This window comes from Rhinatrema bivittatum, chromosome 2 (genome assembly GCF_901001135.1).
Source record: "Rhinatrema bivittatum chromosome 2, aRhiBiv1.1, whole genome shotgun sequence".
Lineage (NCBI taxonomy): Eukaryota > Metazoa > Chordata > Amphibia > Gymnophiona > Rhinatrematidae > Rhinatrema > Rhinatrema bivittatum.
The window spans coordinates 11,321,395-11,347,224 of NC_042616.1; the positions used below are offsets into that span (position 1 = coordinate 11,321,395).

Consider the following 25,830-nt stretch of genomic DNA (forward strand, 5'->3'; position numbering starts at 1 on the left):
TCTCTGTGGCAGAAATGGGTTCAAATGCTTCAAGACAAATGTTTTTGATGGTGGGCTGAAGTGATGTCGAGAGAGAGGAGGTGTTAGAGAGCAGCTGTGTTAAGAGTCTGATGATTTTGTTTCGGAAATACAGAGCTAATTCTTCACCTTTAGATTGTGCTAGGTTACTGGGAATCTCCGGGGGGGTCGATTTGTGTGAGATTAGATACATAGGCAAAGAGGGCTTTAGCGTCAAAGACCAGGCATGGATCTTGGACGCGTAAAAGTCCCTTTTTGATCTTAAGGTAGAGGACTTGAACTGATGTAGGGTAAGTTTGTAGGCGGACAGTGTACTGGCGCATGGGGCTTTACGCCATTTGCTCTCTGTCTTAAACTTTGTTTTAGCTTTCTAAGTTCTTTAGTGAACAACGGTTGTCTTTTGGAAGAGTTTGAGTAGGATTTTTTTGTTGCTAGTGGGCATAGCTTGTTAGCTATAGATTCTGTAATGTCGTTCCAGGAACGGAGAGCAGTGTTCGGATTGGTGAGGTCTATGAGGGGAAGTTGTGAGGCCAGATGTTTACTGAGGTCTTCAGAGGAGCATGATCTTCTGTAAGGAAAAGAGGGTGAGGGTACGTGGGAGGTGTTGGTTTCTTTCAGGAGAAAGAGGTTGAAATAAGTGTGTGATCTGACCAAGGGACCTTCTTGCAACTAAGGCGAGATTTGTGCTTGATGCCTGGGTTGACGAAGATAAGGGCCAGCGTGTGACCGGCTTTGTGCGTGGTTTTGTTAACTATCTGCTTGAATCCCATGGCTGAGAGGGCTGTGAGAAAGGCTTCACAGCTGGTTGAAAGTGTGGGGTTATCTACGTGCAGGTTAAAATCTCCTAAGATTATTGCTGGAGCCCTTCCTCCCTCACACTCTCACAGACTCCCTCATACACACCAGTTCTCACTCTCATATGCTCTATCATACACACACACACACACACACAAGCTCTCACTCTACATTTATTTATTTAAAGACTTTTATATACTGGTATTAGTGGGGACATCATACATTTGAACAGCAGATAGAAATTACATGTTAACAGGGAGTTACATGCTCTATCACACACACCCACAAGCTCTCACTCTTCATGCTCCATCACACACACCCACAAGCTCTCACTCTACATGCTCCATCACACACACCCACAAGCTCTCACTCTACATGCTCCATCACACACACCCACACAAGCTCTCACTCTACATGCTCCATCACACACACCCACACAAGCTCTTACTCTACATGCTCCATCACACCCCCCCACAAGTTCTCACTCTACATGCTCTATCATACACCCACACACACAAGCTCTCACTCTACATGCTCTATCTGTGGTAGAATGGGAGCAAGAGCATTTGCGTGTGATTGAGAGCTTGTATGTAAATGAGAGAGCATGTGTGTGATTGAGAGAGACCATGGGCAGAGGCGATGTGTTTCTGTGAAAGAGAGACAGAGACTGGTCAGCGAGGTGACTGGTGTCTGCGTGTGAGAGACAGACTGTGTATGAGTGACTGGTTGTGGGCCCTAAAGAAGAGGACCTTGAGGACAGAGCAGAAGCAGCCACTAGCTGCTTCTGGTTTAGTGCTACTGGCCTGCAAGGGAAAGGAGTAGGAGAGTTGCTGGAGAGGGTAAGTAAAAGCAAGTTTGCTTACCGTAAACGGTGTTTCCGTAGATAGCAGGATGAATCAGCCATGCTGTCTTGGGCTGTCCATCAGGCCCGGGAAGGCGGAGCTTGATAAAGCTTTACACAGAGTTCAACTCTGTGTGCCTGCGCGGCCGTTCCCATGCAGGAAAAGACAGTTTCTCCTCAGTCTGTAATATTAGTCGTATGACTTGAACTTGTTGTGAAGGTGGCCGTCCAGGGAGATGGGCAAGTCCACATCGCTGATTCATCCTGCTATCTACGGAAACACCGTTTACGGTAAGCAAACTTGCTTTTTCCCATCGATAGCAGGCTGAATCAGCCATGCTGTCTTGGGAGTTCCAAGTATGTGTTGACTCTGTTTTTAGAGACAGTGTGACCTAGAATGTGGACTGGCCACTATGTATTTAAGTTGCAAGGGTATTGAGTATTGCCTGACCCAACTTAGCATCTGTTGTTGTTTTTTGATCAAGGCAATAGTGTGATGTGAAGGATGTAGAGATGACCAAGTTGCTGCCTTACAAATGTCCAGCGGCGGAACATTTCGCAGATGGGTTAGTGAAGTGGCCACTGCTCTCACTTGATGTCCCTTTGGTGATGAGAAAGGTGTAGACTCCTTTTCTGGTAGCAAAAGAGTATGCATTGAACAATCCAGCTAGAGATGGTTCTCTTGGACACTAGCAAGCCGGGAAAATTAGAGTTAAAGGTGAGGAACAGCTGAGAATGGTGTGATTTACTTACGGTTCTACTCTTGTAATAGGCTAATGCTCGTTTACAGTCTAATGTGTGTAATAGTCTCTCTCTGTCTGTCCGATGTGGTTTTGGGAAAGAAGTCGGCAGTTCTATGGATTGGTTGAGATGAAAAGCAGAAACTACATTTGGTATAAAGGATGGGTGAGTACGAAGTACCACTTTATTGTGGTAGAATTCCATGTACGGACTGTTATGAACTAATGCCTGAAGTTCACCGACTCGTCCAGCTGAAGTCACAGTGACTAGGAAAACTATCTTCCATGTAAAGTATTTAACATGGGAGGTTTCCATAGGTTCAAATGGAGGCAATAAGAGTTGTTCCAATATTATATTTAAATCCCATGAAATTGGTGGTTTTGAAACTGGTGGACGAAGATGTGTGAGTCCAGCCGATAGTATTACATCTTGTACTCTTTATGAGAAACCCATTTCCTCTAATAATGACCATTCAATCTCCATGCTGTCAGGTGTAATGAATGGTGCATCAGATGTAGAAGTAAGCCCTCTTATTGTGACAGGAGATCGCTGCGGTCTTCCAATCGTAATGGATTGTCGATTGACAGTTTGAGTAGGTAGGTGAACCACCATTGTCTGGGCCAAGCTGGTGCTATTGAGAGAAGGTTTGCCTTGTCCTGAATGCACTTCTGAGTGGTGCGAGTGAGAAGAGGAATCGGCGGAAAGGCGTACATGAGGTTTCCCGTCCAGGGAATGAGAAAGGCATCCGGAGCTATCCTTCGAGGGCTGCGGTATAGTGAGCAAAATCTGTTCACCTTTGCGTTGTGCTCTGTTGCAAAGAGGTCTATGAATGGAGTACCCCACTGGCGGAAGATCTTGTCTGCAATCTACTGGTGCAACGTCCATTCGGGAGGATGGAAAATTCGAATCGTCTGCTCTGGTATTGACTATTCCTGGAAGGTACGTCGCCTGAAATTGTATGGAATGAAGAATTGCCCATTCCAGAATTAGAATCGCTTCCCTGCAGAGGATCCATGAACCTGACTCTCCTTGCTTGTTTATATAGAACATGGAGACTTGATTGTCCGTGTAAGTCATGACTCTTTTGCCCTGCAATTGAGAAGGAATGTCCTGAGGGCATTTCTGATGGCTCTGAGTTCCAAGAGGTTTATCTGGTATGTGCTTTCCATTGTGGACCGTTGACCTTGTGTAGCACCTAATAGAGAACTCAACATTGTGTAATTATAGCATAGGTTATTTTTCCCTATATGCATCACCTTGCACTTATCCACATTAAATTTCATCTGCCATTTCGATGCCCAATTTTCCAGTCTCACAAGGTCTTCCTGCAATTTATCACAATCTGCTTGTGATTTAACTACTCTGAACAATTTTGTGTCATCTGCAAATTTGATTATCTAACTCGTCGTATTTCTTTCCAGATCATTTATAAATATATTGAAAAGTAAGGGTCCCAATACAGATCCCTGAGGCACTCCACTGCCTACTCCCTTCCACTGAGAAAATTGTCCATTTAATCCTACTCTCTGTTTCCTGTCTTTTAGCCAGTTTGCAATCCACGAAAGGACATCGCCACCTATCCCATGACTTTTTACTTTTCCTAGAAGCCTCTTCATGGGGAACTTTGTCAAACGCCTTCTGAAAATCCAAGTATACTACATCTACCGGTTCACCTTTATCCACATGTTTATTAATTCCTTCAAAAAAGTGAAGCAGATTTGTGAGGCAAGACTTACCTTGGGTAAAGCCATGCTGACTTTGTTCCATTAAACCATGTCTTTCTATATGTTCTGTGATTTTGATGTTTAGAACACTTTCCACTATTTTTCCTGGCACTGAAGTCAGGCTAACTAGTCTGTAGTTTCCCGGATCGCCCCTGGAGCCCTTTTTAAATATTGGGGTTACATTTGCTATCCTCCAGTCTTCAGGTACAATGGATGATTTTAATGATAAGTTACAAATTTTTACTAATAGGTCTGAAATTTCATTTTTTAGTTCCTTCAGAACTCTGGGGTGTATACCATCCGGTCCAGGTGATTTACTACTCTTCAGTTTGTCAATCAGGTCTACCACATTTCTAGGTTCACCGTGATTTGATTCAGTCCATCTGAATCATTACCCATGAAAACCTTCTCCATTACGGGTACCTCCCCAACATCCTCTTCAGTAAACACCGAAGTAAAGAAATCATTTAATCTTTCCGCAATGGCCTTATCTTCTCTAAGTGCCCCTTTAACCCCTCGATCATCTAACGGTCCAACTGACTCCCTCACAGGCTTTCTGCTTCGGATATATTTAAAAACTTTTTACTGTGAGTTTTTGCCTCTACGGCCAATTTCTTTTCAAATTCTCTCTTAGCCTGTCTTATCAATGTCTTACATTTAACTTGCCAACGTTTATGCTTTATCCTATTCTCTTCTGTTGGATCCTTCTTCCAATTTTTGAATGAAGATCTTTTGGTTAAAATAGCTTTTTTCACCTCCCTTTTTAACCATGCCAGTAATTGTTTTGCCTTCTTTCCACCTTTCTTAATGTGGAATACATCAGGACTGTGCTTCTAGAATGGTATTTTTTTTAACAATGACCACGCCTCTTGGACATTTTTTACTTTTGTAGCTGCTCCTTTCAGTTTTTTTCTAACAATTTTTCTCATTTTATCAAAGTTTCCCTTTTGAAAGTTTAGCATGAGAGCCGTGGATTTGTACACTGTTCCTCTTCCAGTCATTAAATCAAATTTGATCATATTATGATCACTATTGCCAAGTGGCCCCACCACTGTTACCTCTCTCACCAAGTCCTGTGCTCCACTGAGAATTAGATCTAAAATTGCTCCCTCTCTCGTCGGTTCCTGAACCAATTGCTCCATAAGGCTATCATTTATTCCATCCAGGAACGTTATCTCTCTAGCGTGTCCCGATGATACATTTACCCAGTCAATATTGGGGTAATTGAAGTCTCTCATTATTACTGCACTACTATTTTGTTTAGCTTCCCTAATTTCTCTTAGCAATTCACTATCCGTCTCACCATCTTGACCAGGTGGACGGTAGTATACTCCTATCACTATAGTCTTCCCCGACACACAAGGGATTTCTACCCATAAAGATTCAATTTTGTATTTAGTCTCATGCAGGATGTTTATCCTGTTGGACTCTATGCCATCCCGGACATAAAGCGCCACACCTCCTCCTGGGTGCTCCTCTCTGTCATTGAGATATAATTTGTACCCCGGTATGGCACTGTCCCATTGGTTATCCTCTTTCCACCATGTCTCTGAGATGCCAATTAAGTCTGTGTCATCATTCACTGCTATACATTCTAATTCTCCCATCTTACTTCTTAGACTTCTGGCATTAGCATACAAACATTTCAAAGTTTGTTTTTTGTTTGTATTTTCATTCTGCTTTTTAATTGATAGGGATAAGTTAGAATTTTTTAGCTCAGGTGAGTTTTTAGTTACAGGCACTTGGACTTTTCTTATTATTGGAACCTCACTGTCGGGATGCCCTAATTCTAATGCATCATTAGTATCCTTTGAACATACCTCTCTCCGAACCATGCGCTGCTGAGCGACTGTCGGCTTTCCCCTTTGTTCTAGTTTAAAAGCTGCTCTCTCTCCTTTTTAAAGGTTAGCGCCAGCAGTCTGGTTCCACCCTGGTTAAGGTGGAGCCCATCCCTTCAGAAGATACTCCCCCTTCCCCAAAAGGTTCCCCAGGTCCTAACAAAACTGAATCCCTGTCATATTTAAAAAGATGATTGAGTCTTAGACGTGGATGCAGTTGTTTGACTCTGTGTACGTTTGTTCCGAGCCCTTCTGAGTCTGTTTTGTTGTTGCAGAACCTGTGACCTTTGTGGTTGCTGATAGGTCGGGGGCCGATAGTGTGGATATGAACGGAATGGTTTCCGTTGGTATGGTGGGTGTCGAGGCGGTACGTAAAAACGCCTGGCAGAGAATGTAGGAGGGGTAACCAGCGATTGTACTGCTGCCGATTGTTCCTTCAATTGTAAAACCGTTTCCTGTAAATGGCTACCAAATAAATTGTCCCCTGTGCAAGGAAGATTGGCCAGTTTATCGTGCACATCCTCCCTAATGGCACTAAAATGGAGCCACGCTATCCTTCGCGCCGCTATCACTGATGCAGAGGTACAGGAGGATGTCTCAAAAGGACTCATATTGTTCTGAGAAGATGGCGTAACCCTTCCTCCATATCTTGTATAGGCTGAAGCATCACTGAAGATGTGTCTGATGTTGGCAACAGATTTATCTGCTCTGTTGACCAATCCAAGCACCTAACATTGCTGATTGGAATGACATTTTTGCAAAATCATCCAAGTACTTATGGTCCTTACCAGGGGAGTTATTGGAATGAGTTTTATTCCCCTTAGCCCGCTGCATAGCTGATTCCACCACGAGGGATTGATGTGGCAGTTGTGGGGTGGAATAATATTTTGATTGCTAATTCTTATGTTTGAGGTCAATCTTTCGAGAAATGGAAGTTATGTTGAAAGGAGTCTCCAGGATTTTTCAAGTAAGGTATTGAGAACTTTATGCGATGGTAGGCTGATCGGTTCCGTAGGCAGGTCAAACGTTTTTAAGAGACCTAAGGTTTCCAATCGTGGATCAGGTACCGCTTGAATTTCCAATTGTAGAGCCGAACCTTCCTTACTAATAAATGTATGGTAGGTAAGGTCTTCAGGAGGCGAAAAAGGCTCCTGTGGGCCTTCAGTAGGATCTGATGGGTATCCCATTGATGATGTAGGTGAAGATGGTAAGGAAATTGGCTGTTGTGGAATTGAGGAAGGATCTGGTTTTGTTGGTTGTACCGGCAAGGGAGAAGTCGGAATTGGTGACCCTGGCGATGTACTTCTTGGCTTTTTAGGAGAGAGTGTCTTCTCGAATCCGAAGGAGATTGTGGAGGGCTATGTGGCGAGGGTTGAGGAGGTTGATATGTCGTCTGTATTGACGTGAAAACATAGAAACATAGAAATGACGGCAGAAGACGACCAATCGACCCATCCACTCTGCCCAGCAAGCTTCACACTTCTTTCCTTTCATACTTATCTGTTTCTCTTGGCTCTTAGCAACCCTTGGTTCTATTTCCCTTTCACCCCCACCCTTAATGCAGAGAGCAGTGATGGAGCTGCATCCAAGTGAAATATCAAGCTTGATTAGTTAGGGGTAGTAACCGCCGCAACAAGCAAGCTACACCCATACTTATTGTTTACCCAGACTATGTTATTCAGCCCTTATTGGTTGTTTTTCTTCTCCCCTGCCGTTGAAGCAGAGAGCTATGCTGGATATGCATTGAAAGTGAAGTATGCATTGAAAGCCACATTAACTATCAAAAATATTGAATAAGCCTAATAATTGGTAATACCTATAGCCTATGAACTCTCCGTTAATTTTACATACTCTTACCCACCCCTGGGTTTTGTTTTTTTTTAATTTGGAGATGGCAGCCCTCCATCCTTCCGCTCCATGAAGGTGACTGGCATCCCTCTCCGTGAATGCCTCTGTGGCTACTGCCGCTCCGTGCAGTGTTTTGCTGCCTCCTCTTCATACACGTCCTCTAGACACATCTAGAAAAGACCTGTAAGCGCTATGGAAATCTGCGCCAAAGCTTGTTGTGCCAGCTCTGGCACTTGAGGTGGAAGTATGTTTAATGGTAGTGGTATGGGAGTTGGAGTTTGCAAGTCTTCCCCACCTTTTGGATGTGGTTGCGCAGGCGGTGGTGTTAAAGGCACCTCTCATGGTCGTTTTTTGAGAGACAGTTTACTAAATACTGATTCTTTGTCCTGTGAATGTGAAGCTGAGGATAAGATTAATGACCTTTGGGAAGAATGCGATGACTGAGAAGATTGAGAAGATATATTCACCCAATCGTCAGCGGAGACTCCTCCTGAAGTAGGAGAGCTATGATGAATAGAGCTCAAATTTAAAGGTGAAATATGTGCATGATCAGTAGGCAGAGAGGCACCAGAGGAATGCGAGTGTGAGATATGCTTCCTCTTATGTGAATGTTTTCTTGGAATATATTCAGAGTGAGGAGTAGGGGATATTTCTATTCTTTGTTTCTTCTTTTGAGATACCTCTGCTAATTCTGATATTCCGTGGCTGCATTTATGGAGCCTTTGTTTTTTGCGCATCGATTTTGTATCGAAGAATGCGTTGAGTAGTGAGGTGTATTTGAACTCTGCAGCTGTTTTGATGTTTTCGGCGTCGGTAAATGCACCGGCATCGCTGGGTGTGTCGAGGTCGGAGTATGCTCCAGCGTTGGAAGGCACTTCGGCATCAGTAGCTGTGCCGGCGTTGCCGGGCGCGTCGGCATAGGTGCCTGCGTCAAAGGGCGCAGTGTGGTTGACACATGCATCGAAGTTTTATCTGGCATCGACGCCGAAGGAAAGGTATGTGTATTTAGGGTAGAAGTGCGTTCAGATTGTTTCCTGTGTGTATGCCCTCGTTTAGGGCTTGTCTCCTTTCTACCATCTCCCTCACCCATGCCCAAGGAGGCAGGGCCTAGTGAGGATGCCCTTTTTGGCGTCTGTGTTTGCCATTTCTCCGGTCCCAGAGAAGAGTGCGATTCCGAGGGGGGGGGGGGGGGGGGGACGACGACATAGGAGCTCTTCGCTCGCTTCAGTCTTTCTATTTTTTCTGCTCTTTGTCGCCTTGCTCTAGGCGACATTTGGCCGCAGTATCTACAATTTGCCTGATCGTGGTCTGGTCCCAGACACACGTAACAGGCCAAGTGGTCGTTGGTAATTGACATTTTCCCAGAGGAACAAGGTTTAAACCCTGAAGGCCTGGGGACTTTACCTTCCTTCATTTCCGGTTTTTCCTTTATTTATTTATTAGAACAACGTGAAGAACTTCTCTCTTATGAGGAGATCTGGTGCTCCGTGTGCGTTCCCGAGCACGGAAAAAACAGATTGAGGAGAATCTGTCTTTTCCTGCGCGGGAATGGACACGCAGGCACACAGAGTTGAAAATTAAAACCTTTATTAACACGAAATAATTTTCGAACAGTACTGCAGGCTCTAATATTTGCAAGCACCGACTACTGCAACGCCCTATTGTTGGGGCTACCATACACAACCATAAGACCACTCCAAATACTTCACAACTCTGCCACTAGAGTACTTGCTGGTAAAAGGAAAATAGATCATATTACCGAAACACTAGCTGAACTACACTGGCTACCCATAGAACAAAGAATACAATATAAAACGCTGTGCACAATACATAAACTAATCCATGATGATAAAGCTGAGTGGCTTAACACAGCTCTGCGAGTAAATGTCCCACATAGAAACCTAAGATCAGCTAACAAAGCACTACTAACTGTCCCCTCTGTCGAAACAGCAAGACTGACCCAGGTCAGAGAGCGAGCATTGTCACTGGCCGATCCCATACTATGGAACACAATGCCACTGGAGACAAGATTGCAGAGAGACTTCAAACTATTTAAAGGAAGTCTAAAAACCTGGCTATACAAACAAGCTTTTTACAAAGAAAACGGAGATAAGGAAAGTAAATAAAAGCAGACAAGATAACATCAGCACTCGGCACCAAGTCTCTAGTTGTTTTTATTTTAAAATACACTTTTAAAGTTAGATATAAAACAAGAACAAGCAACATGTAAATTATCAAGGATACATGTTTCAAATGGACAAAACATAAAAGTAATTATCAAATAGTCTTTATACTGAAATTTTCTGTAACCGGAACCCTGAGGGCACTTTCTATAATTGTGTAACTTTTGAAACATACTACCCATTAGTATTTTGTGCCTTACTGTAAACCGTTGTGATGGTACATAAAACTTAAGGACGGTATAGAAAAGATGTTAAATAAATAAATAGGAGGTGTATTAGTGTTTAGGGCCTGGTTAAATATTTGTAGTGTTGCCTTTTCATAGATAGGGTTGTTACCGTGAGAGTGTGTTCCATAAAACAGGTGTAACTTGTGCGGGTTAGTTTGTGTGCATTATTTGTTAGGTGCTATATTTCTCTTTCCTTTTCTCTAGGTTCGCACTGCATAAGAACATGCCATACTGGGTCAGACCAAGGGTCCATCAAGCCCAGCATCCTGTTTCCAACAGTGGCCAATCCAGGCCATAAGAACCTAGCAAGTACCCAAAAACTAAGTCTATTCCATGTAACCATTGCTAATGGCAGTGGCTATTCTCTAAGTGAACTTGATAGCACGTAATGGACTTCTCCTCCAAGAACTTATCCAATCCTTTTTTAAACACAGCTATATTAACTGCACTAACCACATCCTCTGGCAACAAATTCCAGAGTTTAATTGTGCATTTAGTAAAAAAGAACTTTCTCCGATTAGTTTTAAATGTGTCCCATGCTAACTTCATGGAGTGCCCCCTAGTCTTTCTACTATCCGAAAGAGTAAATAATCGATTCACATCTACCCGTTCTAGACCTCTCATGATTTTAAACACCTCTATCATATCCCCCCTCAGCCGTCTCTTCTCCAAGCTGAAAAGTCCTAACCTCTTTAGTCTTTCCTCATAGGGGAGCTGTTCCTTTCCCCTTATCATTTTGGTCGCCCTGCAGAGTGGTTGTCTTGATTTCCCATTCCAGTTTGTCTCCATATTTATAATTTATTTATTTATTTCTTTTATTTAGAAACTTTTATATACAGACAACCGTTTGGCACATCGTATCGGTTTACAGATAACTAAAAACTTTTAGGCATTGCCTTTACATGGAACAGTAACTGTGAACTAAGGAACAGCAAACATCTAAATACGCAGGTTAATAATATTTACAAAAGACAGAGACAAATTGCTCAATTACAGCTTGGAGACTAGGAAGGTAAGGAGGCAAATCGTAAAAGATATGCAATTTCGGTAACTGGAAAAACAGAGACAGACAATATACAAAATATTAGACCAGTGTTAAGTTGCAAAAGCGTTAACATCAGAGGGGGGGCGAGAGGAAAGGAAGGAAAGTGCTGCTAATAAAGGAAGTAGAAGCAATGGGTGCTGGATGATTTGCGTTGAAAGTCAGTTCTGGGTGTGTGAAGGAGGTGAGGTATTTTACTAGCATGTAGGCATTTGTATCAATCTTATTTGTTGTGTTTTCTCAATCGGCATGCATTCGTGGTAAATTACTGTCTTTTCATAAGGAGGGCTATTGTGCCTGAAAATAAAGGGAGTTTATTTTGCTTTTACTGAGATGTCATCAGAACCAGAATATGTTTTTTTATATGGCGAGTTGTATGGATAATGCCCTAGTTCTGCTCTCCACTCAGTTTTGGGGGTCGAGGGGGTTCCTGAGGATGCAGAATGTATATTGGAGAAATTACTTACCTGATAATTTCGTTTTCCTTAGTGTAGACAGATGGACTCAGGACCAATGGGTATAGTGTACTCCTGTGAGCAGTTGGAGACGGATCAGATTTCAATCTGACGTCAGCCCCTAGTACATATACCCCTGCAGGAAGTGCAGCTCCTCAGTATTCTTCCTTGCAAAGCATTGTGGATATATGTGTGACTGACTGATTAACTTAGATAACTTTTGTTAGAACGTTAAAAACTTGATTAACTTGAACTGGTTGGTTGACTATAGCTGGAGACCGCCAGTGTGCCCAACCGGAAAGCGTCGACACCCGGCAGGATGGATGCCCTAGGGAAATGAAAGCATGGCTTACCCTTGATTGTTGAAGGACCATGTGTAGTGGCAGCTGAAGGTGGGCTGCTGAGTCCATCTGTCTACACTAAGGAAAACGAAATTATCAGGTAAGTAATTTCTCCATTTCCTAGTGTGTAGCAGATGGACTCAGGACCAATGGGATGTATAAAAGCTACTCCCGAACTGGGTTGGAAGCTGCCCATGGTCCATTAAGGATTGCTCTTGCAAATGCTGTGTCCTCCCGAGCCTGAACATCCAGACGGTAGAATCTGGAGAAGGTATGGATGGAGGACCACATTGCCGCCCTGCAGATCTCTGCAGGTGACAGCATTCTAGTTTCTGCCCAGGAAACCGCCTGGGCTCTGGTGGAATGGGCCTTGACCTGTAGAGGTGGTGGTTTTCCTGCTTCTACGTAGGCCGCCTTGATGACTTCCTTGATCCAGCGGGCAATGGTTGCCGCGAGGCCGCTTCCCCTTGCCTCTTCCCGCTGTGAAGGACGAAAAGGTGGTCCGTCTTTCGTACTGGTTCCGACATTTCCAGATATCTGGATAGGAGTCTGCCGATGTCGAGATGGCGCAGACTACGGGCTTCTTCCGACTTCAAGCCATCCATCGTTGGTAGTGAGATGGTTTGGTTAAGGTGGAAGTGTGAGACCACTTTGGGGAGGAAGGAGGGAACCGTGAGTAGCTGAATGGTCCCCGGGGTGAGTCTGAGGAATGGCTCACGGCAGGACAGGGCCTATAGCTCTGAGATGCGGCAGGCCGAGCACACAGCCAGCAAGAACACCGTCTTCAAGGTTAACAGACGGAGGAACAGGCCTCGGAGGGGTCTGAAGGCGGATCCCGCTAGGAATTCCAAGACGAGGTTGAGGTTCCACAGGGGCACTGGCCACTTTAGTGGTGGGCGAATGTGTTTGACTCCTTTCAGGAAGTGAGATACATCTGGGTGCGAGGCTAAGCTGTCGTCCTTGCTCCTGGAGTCGTAGCATGACAATGCGGCCACCTGTACCTTGATGGAGTTGTGGGACAGACCCTTCTGTAGTCCGTTCTGTAGGAATTCCAGGATCACGGGAACTTTGGAGGAACGTGGTTTGACATTGTGGTCTTTGCACCAGGCCTCAAAGACTATCCAGATCCTTATGTATGTTAGAGATGTGGAGAACTTGCGTGCTCGGAGGAGAGTATCTATTACTGCCCCCGAGTATCCCCTCTTCCTCAGGCGGGCCCTCTCAATGGCCAGATCGTAAGAGAGAATTGAGCTGGGTCCTCGTGGAGGATGGGACCTTGTTGTAGCAGGTCTGTGTGTGGAGGCAGGGGTAGTGGATTCCCTGCCAGTAGTCTTCTCCTGTCTGCGTACCAGGGTCTTCTTGGCCAGTCCGGGGCCACCAGAAGAACTAGTCCCCTGTGCCGCTGAATCTTGTGAATGATTGCGCCCAGCAAGGGCCACGGCGGAAAGGCGTATAGCAGGCTCCCCGGTGGCCAGGCCTGTACCAGGGCGTCGATCCCCTGGGACTGTGGATCCCGCCTGCGGCTGAAGTATCTGGGTACTTGAGCGTTGGATCTGTTTGCTAGAAGATCCATGTCTGAGTCCCCCACTGATTCACTATCATCTTGAAGGCTGTGGGTGACAACTTCCATTCTCCTGGGTTTAGACTTTCCCTGCAGAGGAAGTCTGCCGTGGTGTTGTCCTTCCCTGCGATGTGGATGGCAGAGATGTCCTGGAGATTTGCTTCCGCCCAAGCCATCAGAGGGTCTATTTCTAAGGACACCTGTTGGCTTCTGATTCCGCCCTGCGGGTTGATGTAGGCCACAGTCGTGGCGTTGTCTGACATCACTCTGACCGCTTTGTCTCGAAGTCTGTACGCGAACTGCAGGCAGGCTAATCTGACCGCCTGTGCTTCTAGGCGGTTGATGTTCCACCCCGCCTCTTCTTCATTCCACTTTGCAGTGTGCTCCCGACCCGTGTAGGCTGGAATCTGTGGTGAGCAGGGTCCAGGTTGGGGAGAATAGTCTTGGTCCCCGGCTCAAGTGGCTGGTCTGTAGCCACCACCTTAGCTGGGTCCGGACTCTGCCTGGTAGTGGTAAACGTACGGAGTAGTTCTGGGATAGTGGGCTCCACCGTGATAGGAGTGAGCGTTGCAGGGGCCTCATGTGGGCCCGCGCCCATGGCACCACTTTCAGTGTGGATGCCATTAGTCCGAGGACTTGCAGGTAATCCCATGCTGTGGTACGAGGGGCGCTCAGCAAGGTCTGGAGCCGGTCCCACAGCTTTGATCTCCTCGTGGGGGTCAGGCTGACCTTGCCTTCCTTGGTGTCGAATCGGACTCCTAGGTATTCCAGCGACTGCGAGGGCTGTAGGGAGCTCTTGTTTGTGTTGACTACCCATCCCAGGCTTTCCAGTAGAGCTATGACTCTGCTGGTTGCTTGGTGGCTTTCCTCTGGTGATTTTACTCTGATCAGCCAATAGTCCAGGTGAGGATGAACGAGGATTCCTTCCTTCCTGAGTGTTGCCGCCGCCACTACTATTACCTTGGTGAACGTCCGGGGCGCAGTGGCTAATCCGAAGGGTAGTACCCGGAACTGGTAGTGACGATTCAGGACCTTGAAGCGTAGGTAGCGCTGCTGTTCCTGATGAATCGGGATGTGTAAGTAGGCCTCCGACAGGTCCAGGGATGTGAGGAACTCTCCTGGCTGTATTGTGTGTATGACCGATCGTAGGGTTTCCATGCGGAAGCGTGGGATCCTTAGCTGTCGGTTGACCGTCTTGAGGTCCAGGATGGGCCTGAATGTACCCTCTTTCTTGGGTACGATAAAGTAAATGGAGTAATGTCCAGTATTTGTTTCCCGAGTAGGTACCGGGGTTATGGCCTTGAGGTCCAGAAGTCTGGTCAGTGTAGCTTCCACTGCCGCCCTCTTGCGGGGGGTCGTGGCAGGGAGATTACACAAACTTGTCCGGAAGGGTTCGAAGGAAGTCCAGGTAGTACCCTTCTTGGATGATGGCTAGGACCCACTTGTCCGAAGTTATCTCGATCCATCTGCGGTAGAATACGGTTAGCCTGCCCCCTATGGCTTCTTCCCTTGGATGGGTCGGCTGAATCTCATTGTGGGGTGCGGCTGGGGCCTGGACCCGAGCTGGTTCCCCTCTTGTTGTGTTTGTTCCGAAAGGACTGGTTCCTGCCCGTAGGGCGGGGCGCTTGATAGTTATTCTTGTAAGGGTTGAAGCGCTGTGAGCTTCTGCCTCTGGTGGCCCTGGGAAAGGGACGCTGGTTTCTCTTCGTCTTGTCTTCCGGCAGACGAGGTAATGGGGAGTCGCCCCATTTGTTAGCCAGTTTCTCTAGTTTGCTGCCGAACAGGAGGGATCCTTTGAAGGGCATTCTCGTGAGGCGTGTCTTGGAGGAGGCGTCGGCCGACCAATTTCAAAGCCAGAGTTGTCTCCTGGCTGCCACTGTGGATGACACTCCTCTGGCTGCTGTGCGCACTAGATCGGAAGCCACGTCAGTGAGGAATGATAGTGCCGATTCCATGTCTTCTCCCGGGGTGTTGTTCCTGGCTTGGGATAAACAGGAACGTGTCACCACGGTGCAGCAGGTCGCAATTTGCAGGGACATGGCTGCCACCTCAAATGCTTGTTTTAGTATGGCTTCCAGGCGCCGGTCGTCTGCATCCTTGAGCGCCGCTCCTCCTTCCACTGGGATGGTAGTGCGCTTAGCGACCACTCAAACTATGGAGTCCACTCTAGGGCACACCAGAAGCTCCTTGGTTGCTGGGTCCAGGGGGTACATGGCCGATAAGGCTCGACCCCCTTTGAATGAGGACTCCGGCGCATTCCACTCCAGGTCAATTAGCTGTTGTGCCACCTATAAGAAAGGAAAATGGCGAGACGTCTGTCGAAGGCCCTCCAGCAGGGGGTTCATTCTAGGTTCCCCCAGGGCGCCTTGGCCCGGGATAGCGAGTTCCGACAGGCATTGGGATACCAGGTCTGGAAGCTCGTCCTTTGAGAAGAAGTGTCTCATGGTTCGGTGTGGCTCTGTCCCCGAGGGAAGTTCTCCCTCCTCAAGGGGCTCAACTTCTTCCTCGGACAAATCCGTGTCCCCGTAGGTGGGGCTTCTGGGTGGTGGGAGCCTGTGCCTAGGCCTCGAGGGTCCTGGGGCATGAGGGTCTTCCGGTGTCGCATATGGTTCAGTCTGCATCTTGACAAACGCGTGAATCCCCTTAAATAACTCTACCCAGGAGATCGATGCTGGGTCTAAGTTGAGGGGCGCCGGATCCCTGGGGGTCTCCGTCTGTGGGATGGACTCACTGGGGCCTGCTAGGTCCGGGGTGCCCCCTAAGGAGCTAGCACTGGGCCCTGGGTGGGACTGGCCCTGACCTGGATCTCCCAGGGCCTCCTCACAGTGCGCGCATAGGGCGTCTGCTTCCTCGCTCTGTGCGGCTCTGATGTGGAATGCTGGGCAGAGGCCTTGGGCTTTTATGCCTATTTCTGGAGGTGCCATTTCTGTGGACGCGTAAGCTCTTATGCGCTCCATTGCGTCTGATATGTGCACGCAGGAGTGCGCCTAGCCGTAGATGTGCGCCTTGTACTGTGCGCGTAACTTATGCGCGTAAGGTTTTATGTTCGCCTAAGAATATGCGCACAAATAATTTTGTGCACTTAGCTTAATTTGTGCGCTCAGATCGGACGGTGGGCGGCGCAGCGAACAAGGCCAAGATAGTGACGGCGAGCGTGCAGGCAATATGGTGACCTCCTTGGAGGGTCTCCACGTGGGCAGACCCTGGAACAGCCGGGGCCTGGCCCTGCTAGGGCAGATCAACCCGGTGGCACAGATTCCAATCGACGATCTGTGCTCCTCCTCGATCTTCGGAGACCGGATTAAGTAGAAGATTTACACCTTACCTCGTCTTCGGCGCTTCCCGGTTTTGCTCCGGGCGGTCTCCGACTGCGGGGGGAGAGGGCAAATACCTTCACCGCTGCGCTCGAGGGGGTGTACCCGCTGCCTCTACGCCGCGCCCGAGGATTCGGGGGCTAAGTCCCTGCCGTGAATCGGCCACTGGACCGAGGCTCTTTTTTTTTTTTTTCATTTATTAAAATTTATTGATCGCCTATCACAGAGAGGCCTAGGCGATTTACAACATTAACATACATAATGAAAACATAAAAATAATAAATACAATATCACACAAATTACATGTATTTCACAAAAACAAAATAACCAATCTCATATAAACAAAATAAATAGTCAAGCACCCAAAATATGTAACAGAATCCTCACATCTGTAATGTAGAGATTACTTACCTGATAATCTCGTTTTCCTTAGTGTATGCAGATGGACTCAGAACAAATGGGTATAGTATGCTCGTGCTAGCAGTTGGAGACGGATCTGACGTCAGCACGGGTACATATACCCCCGCAGGAAGTGCAGCAATTCAGTAATCTTCCTTGCAAAAGCTTTATGGATATATGTGTAACTGACCGATCGATTAAATGAACAGGATTACCCTGACCGATTGATAGTAGCTGGAGACCGCCAGTGTTCTCAACCGGAAGGCGTCGACACCAGGCAGGGTGGATGTCCTATATAAGAAAACATGGCTTACCGTGAGTCGGTGAATCCCCATGTATACCGGCAGCCGGGCGGGATGCTGAGTCCATCTGCATACACTAAGGAAAACGAGATTATCAGGTAAGTAATCTCTACATTTCCTAGCGTGTAGCAGATGGACTCAAAACAAGTGGGATGTACAAAAGCTACTCCCGGACTGGGTGGGAGGCTGCCCGAGGTCCGTTCAGGATTGCCCTCGCAAATGCTGTGTCCTCCCTGGCCTGGACGTCCAGTCAGTAGAATCTGGAGAAGGTATGGAGGGAGGACCACGTCGCCGCTTTACATATCTCTGCAGGCAACAGCATCCTAGTTTCTGCCCAAGAGGCCGCTTGAGCTCTGGTAGAGTGAGCCTTGACCCGTAGAGGTAGTGGTTTTCCCGCTTCTACGTAGGCTGCCTTGATAACTTCTTTGATCCAGTGGGCGATAGTTGCCTGTGAGGCCGCTTCCCCTTGCTTCTTCCCGCTGTGAAGGACGAACAGGTGGTCCGTCTTTCGTACTGCTACTGACATTTCCAGGTATCTGGACAGCAGCCTGCCGATATCGAGATGGCGTAGTATTCGACCTTCTTCCGACTTCTTCAAACCTTCCGTGGTAGGCAAGGATATGGTTTGGTTGAGGTGGAAGTGTGAGACTACTTTGGGTAAGAAGGAGGGAACCGTGCGAAGATGGATAGCCTCTGGAGTGATTCTGAGAAACGGATCACGGCAGGACAGCGCTTGTAGCTCTCGGATGCGGCGTGCTGAGCATACGGCCAGCAGGAACACCATCTTCAAGGTTAACAAACGGAGGGACAGGCCTCGAAGAGGTCTGAAGGCGGGTCCCGCTAGGAATTCCAAAACTAGGTTGAGGTTCCACAGGGGCACTGGCCACTTCAGTGGCGGGCGAATGTGTTTGATTCCTTTCAGGAAACGTGAAACGTCTGGGTGTGTGGCGATGCTGTTGCCGTCACTCCGGGGACCGTAGCAGGATAGCACTGCCACTTGAACCTTGATGGAATTGAGGGACAGACCCTTCTGAAGTCCATCTTGCAGGAAATCCAAAATGATAGGGATCTTAGCGGCATGTGGATTGGTGCCGTGAGTTTCGCACCAGGCTTCAAATACTCTCCAGATCCTTATATATGTTAGTGATGTGGAGAACTTGCGTACTCGGAGGAGTGTATCTATTACTGGCCCCGAGTATACTCTTTTCTTCAGTCTAGCCCTCTCAATGGCCAGACCGTAAGAGAGAATTGAGCTGGATCCTCGTGGAGGATGGGACCTTGCTGCAGCAGGTCCCTGTGTGGAGGCAGGGGAAATGGATTCCCTGCCAGTAGTCTTCTCCTGTCTGCGTACCAAGGTCTTCTTGGCCAGTCCGGGGCCACTAGAAGAACTAGGCCTCTGTGCCGCTGAATCTTTGTATAATGGCACCCAGCAGGGGCCATGGAGGAAAGGCATATAGCAGGATCCCCTGAGGCCATGGCTGGACTAGGGCATCAATCCCCTTGGATAGAGGATCCCGTCTGCGGCTGAAATATCTGGGTACTTGAGCGTTGGACCTGTCCACTAGTAGGTCCATGCCCGGCGTCCCCCACTGATCCACAATCATCTGGAAAGCTGTGAGCTACAGCTGCCATTCCCCCGGATTTAGGCTTTCTCTGCTGAGGAAGTCTGCCGTGGTGTTGTCCTTCCTGGCGATGTGGACGGCGGAGATGTCCTGTAGATTTGCTTCCGCCCAAGACATCAGGGGGGCTATTTCTAGGGATACCTATCGGCTTCTGGTTCCGCCCTGTCGGTTGATGTATGCCACTGTGGTGGCGTTGTCCGACATCATTCTGACCGCTCTGTTTCGGAGTCTGTGGGCAAATCGCAGGCATGCTATCCTGACTGCCCGTGCCTCTAGTCGGTTGATGTTCCACCCCGACTCTTCTCTGTTCCACCGCCCTTGGGCGGTGAGTTCTTCGCAGTGTGCTCCCTATCCATTCAGGCAGGCATCTGTAGTGAGCAGGGTCCAGGTTGGGGAGGACATTCTTGACCCCCGGCTCATGTGGCCGGGCTGCAACCACCACCATATCTGATTCCGCACTCTGGCTGGTAGAGGTAGGTGTACGGTGTAGTTCTGTGATCATGGGCTCCACCGAGATAGGAGGGCGCATTGTAATGGTCTCATATGAGCCCGCGCCCATGGTATCACCTCCAGAGTGGATGCCATAAGGCCGATGACCTGTAGGTAATCCCAAGCTGTGGGCTGGGTGGCGCTCAGCAGGGCCTGCAGACGATTCCGGAGCTTTGCTCTCTTCTTGGCGGTCAGACTGACCTTGTCTTCCTGGGTGTCGAATCGGACTCCTAGGTATTCCAGCGACTGAGAAGGCTGTAGGGAACTCTTGTTCAAGTTTACTACCCATCCTAGGCTTTCCAGAAGAGCTATAACTCTGTTGGTTGCCTGGTGGCTCTCCTCCGGTGACTTCGCCCTGATCAGGGAGGAAGGAATAGCCTAGTGGTTAGAGCAGTGGACTATGAACCAGGAGACCAAGGTTCAAGTCCTGCTGTCGCTCCTTGTGACCTTGGGCAAGTCACTTTACCCTACATTGCCTCAGGTACAAAAACTTAGATTGTAAGCCCTCTGGGGATAGAAAAATACCTACAGTACCTGAATGTAAACCGGTGTGATATCTCAATTGAGATCGAATGTCGGTATATAAAAATAAATAAATAAATAAAATCAGCCAATCTTCCAGGTAGGGATGGACGAGGATTCCTTCCTTCCTGAGGGACGCCGCCACTACTACTATGACCTTGGTAAAGGTCTGCGGCGCAGTGGCTAACCCAAAAGGTAAAGCTCGGAACTGGAAGTGTTGATTCAGGACTTTGAAGCGTAAATAGCGCTGGTGATCCTGATGGATTGGGATATGCAAGTAGGCTTCCGACAGATCTAGGGATGTGAGAAACTCCCCTGGCTGTACTGCATTTTTGACAGACCGCAGAGTTTCCATGCGAAAGCTGGGCACCCGTAGGTATCGGTTGACTGACTTGAGGTCCAGGACGGGCCTGAAAGTGCCCTCTTTCTTGGGTACTATGAAATAAATGGAATAATGCCCAGAATGTATCTCCCCTGCAGGCACTGGGATTATGGCTTTTAGGGACAGGAGCCTCCGCAAGGTAACTTCTAGTGCCCGCCCTCTTGAGGGGTGAACAAGGAGATTCCAGAAACCTGTCCGTCAGGAGCCGAAGAAAGTTCAGGTAATTCGTGGGGACATGGCTGCCACCTCAAAGGCTTGTTTCAGAATGGCGTCCATGCGCCGGTCATGTGTATCCCTGAGGGCCGTCGTCCCCCTCCACCAGAATAGTGGTGCGCTTCACAATTGCGCTAACTATGGCGTCTACCTTGGGGCTCGCCAGCAGCTCCTTGGTTGCCGGGTCAAAGGGGTACATGGCCGATAAGGCTCGACCCCCTTTGAATGCAGACTCCGGCGCATTCCACTCCAGGTCAATTAGCTGTTGTGCCGCCTATAAGAAAGGAAAATGGCAAGACGTCTGTCGAAGGCCCTCCAGCAGGGGGTTCATTCTAGGCCCGGGGTGCCCCCTGAGGAGCTAGCACTGGGACCTGGGTGGGACTGGCCCTGGCCTGGGTCTCCCAGGGCCTCCTCACAGAGTGCGCATAGGGCGTCCGATTCCTCGCTCTGTGCGGCATGCAGGGCAGAGGCCTTGGGCTTTTATGCCTATTTCTGGAGGCGCCGCTTCTGTGGACGCGTAAGCTCTTATGCGCTCCATTGCGTCTGGTATATGCGCACCGGTTTTGCTCCGAGCCGTAGGTATGCGCCTTGTACTGTGTGCGAAGCTTATGTGCGGAAGATTTAATGTGCGCCTAAGAATGCACGCCTAACTATCGGCGCCTACAATACACGCCCAATTATTGGGCGCCTAGCTTAAAATATGCGCCCAGCTATTTTCGGGCGCCTATAATATGCACTTAGCTTAATTTGTGCGCTCGATCGGGCGGCGGGCGGCAAAGAAGGCCAAGATGGCCATGGCGAGCGGGCAGGCAATATGGCGACCTCCTTGGAGGGTCTCCACGTAGGCAGACCCTGCTCCTCCTCGATCTTTGGAGACCGGTTAAATAGAAGATGTCTGCCTTACCTTGTCTTCGGCGCTTCCCGGTTTCGTCCCGGGCGGTCTCCAGCTGCGGGGGGAGAGGGTAAATACCTTCATCGCCGCGCTCGAGGGGATGCACCTGCTACCTCTCAGCCGCGCCCGAACTCCTCTTGCTCAGGGGCTAAGTCCTCGCCGCGATTCGGCTCCGGACCGAGGCTGCCTCTGTGCCGCGCCCGAACCCTTCTCGCTCGGGGGCTAGGTCCCTGCCGCAATTTGGCCACCGACCGAGGCTCTTACCTCCGAGGGACCACGGAAATCACATCGGGAAACTCAACTGGGGGGGGGGGACCCGAGGGTATCACCGCAGGAGTGCGGGGCTCGTCTTCAGGTAGGGTTTTGTTCTTTAAATTTGTTCTAACGCTCGGCGAGCGTGAAGATAGCTCCTAACTGCTATGGAGATGGAAAATACTGAGCTTCTGCACTTCTTGCAGGGGTATATGTACTAGGTGCTGACGTCAGATTGAAATCTGATCCGTCTCCAACTGCTAGCACGAGTACACTATACCCATTGGTCCTGAGTCCATCTGCTACACGCTAGGAAAGGGATGATATTTGGCAAGACAGGTAAGGAGCAGTGAGGGGTTTTGAGGAGTGATGAGATCACAGCGCGTTACAAAGGAGCAGGAACAGTAACAGTGGAGAGTAATAGATTGAGGATGGGACAGATACAGCTCAGGAGCTGAGTGGCAATGGGGTTAGAGGAGCAAGACATGCAGGGGTGGCTAACTCTGGTCCTCAAGAGCCAGAAACAGGCCAGGTGTTCAGGATATACACAATGAATATGCATGAGATAGATCTGCATACAATGGATGCAGTGCATACAAATCTATCCATGGATATTCATTGTGGATATCCTGAAACCCTGGCTTGTTTGTGGTTCTCGAGGACTGGAATTGGCCACCCCTGAAGTAGTGCGTTTGGAGGAGGAGGAGAGAAGATGGGCAGCCTCCGTCACTGTGATTTCAGTAAAGGAATAGAGGGTGGCGGGTGCTATGGGAACGGGAGATGAAAGAAGTGGGGGAGAGATGGTTGTAGGGGTGACCTGGCTGAGAACTCAAGACTAAAAATGACCAAGGTTTAGAAAATTAGTTTTTCGGTTCAAATTCATCTTCCTTGAAATTTGTGGATCAGCAACAAAACATAGAAGATCTTTATACATTTAATTTTCATTAGATAAGAAATGTTGTTAATTGGAGGAAGAGATTCCTAAGATATTTGCAGAGCCTCCCCTAAATAATGATTAATCATCAATTGGCAACAAAATACAGTCCTGGATCTAGAGGCAGGTATTTAGGAAGCTGACTTGGATGTAGGGGCTGTCACCCTCTCCTATTTCTGAAATCATAGGCGAGGAAACTGCCCTTAATCATCTCCCCTGGTGAAATATTATCACCCTTGGAAAAGTTAATAATTCTAAAATATTTTTCTTTTGGAAGAATTTGAGAGTAAATGTCCCACCTTGTTCTCCAGCACTTGCAGCCGCTTAGCATGAGCAGAGATTTTCTTCTCCTGGGTCACTGAGCGCAGCTCCAGCGAGGAGATTTCCCCTTGAATCCTTTCCAACTTGCTGCTAAGTGTCGCTTCCAGACGCACCAGAACCATCCACAAAGAGTCCAAGGTTCTGGGCTGCAATGGATCTGGGAAGGGGAACACAGCCACCCCTGTAACATTTTCTGATTTTGGGGAATCAGCCAGAGGCTTCACCAAGGAGGGATCGGGCTCTGGAGAAGGCAAAACTCCCAATGCTGTCTTCATAACCTTCCTGTACTGCTCCAGGCGAGGTGTCTGAGCTACAGACTGTGACCGCTGTACCCCGGCAGGTCTGGACCCCAGCACTGAAGTCCCAGAACCAACAAAACCATCCATTGGTTTGACAGGAACAGCTGTAAGAGACAGTTGAGATTTTCCTTTTCTATTCGATTTAGTAAGCAGATACAGGTCAGGCTGAGGACAAGAGAAAAAGAGAATCTGGAGAGTTAACTCCCTACAAAATCCTGCAGAAAACACACTCAGTACCTTTGTATCAAAGCTATCACACCTAAACAGAACTAATACACAAAAATCACACAGCAAGAATCTAAACTATGAAACAGTAACACTGGAAATAAGGCAGCTTGCCCTAGAGCAGCTGTACAATGTGCTTTTTGTCATATGTGACATAAAAAAGCTATTGGAAAACAAAAACAAGCTGGAGTGCTTGTTCCTTACACATAGACTACACATTAGCTGAATCCCTCACCTCAGTCACACATGGGACAGACAGACCCTCACTCACCCAATAAGGAACTGAAAAAAAAGTAATAAAAATTACAAATTAATAACACTAAAGAGAAAACAAAAGACAAATCTCAGTAAAATAGTCAGCTCTGAGAGGAGCCTCTCGTGGGCTAACTCCTCTCTCCACCGGGGTCGTGCTTAGCCCCCTCTCACGGGCCGATTCAGTAAAGTCTGCGGGAAAGCAGGCGAAGGCCCACTCTCCCAGCGCGCGAACAGGCCCACTGTTAGAAACTAGGGACACTAGCGCGTTCCTAGCGCCTCCTTTTGGCCCGGAGCGGCAGCTGTCAGCGGGTTTGACAGCCGACGCTTAATTTTGCCAGCATCGGTTCTAAAGCCTGCTGAAAGCCACAGGCTCGAAAACCGGACACCGGAAAAATTGAGCATCCGGTTTTCGACCAGACAGCCACCGGCCCATTTAAAATTATTTTTTTTTTACCCTTTGGGACCTCCAACTTAACATCGCCATGATATTAAGTCGGAGGGTGCACAGAAAAGCAGTTTTTACTGCTTTTCTGTGCACTTTCCCGGTGCCCGAAGAAATTAGGTGCTAATTTCTGAAAGCAAAATGTGCGGCTTGGCTGCACATTTTGTTTTCTGAATCGCGCGGGAATACCCAATAGCGCCCTCAACATGCATTTGCATGTTGAGGGCGCTATTAGGTTCGACGGGTTGGACGCGCGTTTTTGGCCCCTTACTGAATAAGGGGTAAGGAAAATCGCGCGTCCAATAGCGGGATAACGGAGCACACTGTACTGTATCGGCCCGTCAGTTCCTATTCAAGCCAAATTGCTGGGAATCCTGAGAGCAGCCCCTCAGGAGGCCTGAATTCAGGGCGAAGCAAAGCCCTGAGCCCGCTTTGCTCTCCCTGCCTGCAGCTCCTCACACTCCGAGCTGCTGCTTTGCTAGAAAATGTCCCAGGGACACGGAGAAGAGAAGAGGAGGGAAAGGCACCGCTTACCCGGCTCCGGGGCTGAGCTTCCCTGCAATCGCTTATTCCTGCTCAGGAAAAGGAAATTGCTGGGGGAGGAGCTCGCCCTCTGCCTCCCCGCACGCGGCTTCCCCTTCCACCTTCTGCAGGCTCCGCTCCCTTCTGCCGACCTACAGCCTCTGATTGGCTGCTGCTGCTGAGTCATCACTGAGACTATTGGCTGTGCTGCGGCTGCTGCGACGTCATCACTCCGCGACTCCTGGCAGCTCTGCCCTGCCGCTAAGAAGAAAGGCGCCCACATGACCGAGGGTTGCCCGCAGTCTGCCTCTAGGTTGGCCAACCCAGCACTACCCCGACCCGCTTCAATGGGTTTTTCCTGCAGAACTGGAAAAGAAATAACCCAATCTGGCAACAACGCTCGAAGTACCGTGGGGCCATAATCGTTTGCAAGTGAACACAGCAGGGATTCCCCTCTCAGTCTCTAGAAGTTATACTTACTGCTAAAGAAAATATGCAAAAAGAAATTAGAAAATCTCACATTAAAAAAATGTAATTTATATTGGACAAAACTACACCTGGACTAATATTGAAAGGCAAAGAAGAAACACAGAAATGACGGCAGAAAAGGACGAAATGACCCTGCCCAGCAAACTTATGCCAGTATCTGCTGCACTGCGGGTTATCCCCATGCTTATCGGTTTCCCAGACCGTAAAATTCAGGGCCCTCGGATGCTGTTGGAATCCAATTTCCTTTCCCTGTGGCCGTGGAAGCAGAGAGCAATGTTGGAGTTGCATCAAAAGCACCAGGCTTAAGGGCCGATACAGTAAAGTCTGTGAATGCCCGCTCTC

At 48.3% G+C, this 25,830-nt stretch overlaps 1 protein-coding gene across 1 annotated transcript in view; it reads right to left on the reverse strand.

The window, feature by feature from the left end:
- LOC115086122 (oocyte zinc finger protein XlCOF6-like) overlaps window positions 1–25,282 on the reverse strand; it is a 52,369-nt gene extending 27,087 nt beyond the window's left edge. Inside the window, exons 1-3 of the mRNA XM_029592642.1 lie at window positions 25,012–25,282; window positions 24,052–24,062; window positions 23,235–23,720 (exon numbers count right to left, since the gene is read on the reverse strand). Of these exons, the coding sequence (XP_029448502.1) occupies window positions 23,235–23,720; window positions 24,052–24,062; window positions 25,012–25,282 (768 nt within the window). The remainder of the gene's footprint in view (window positions 1–23,234; window positions 23,721–24,051; window positions 24,063–25,011) is intronic.
- Window positions 25,283–25,830: the final 548 nt, after the last annotated feature.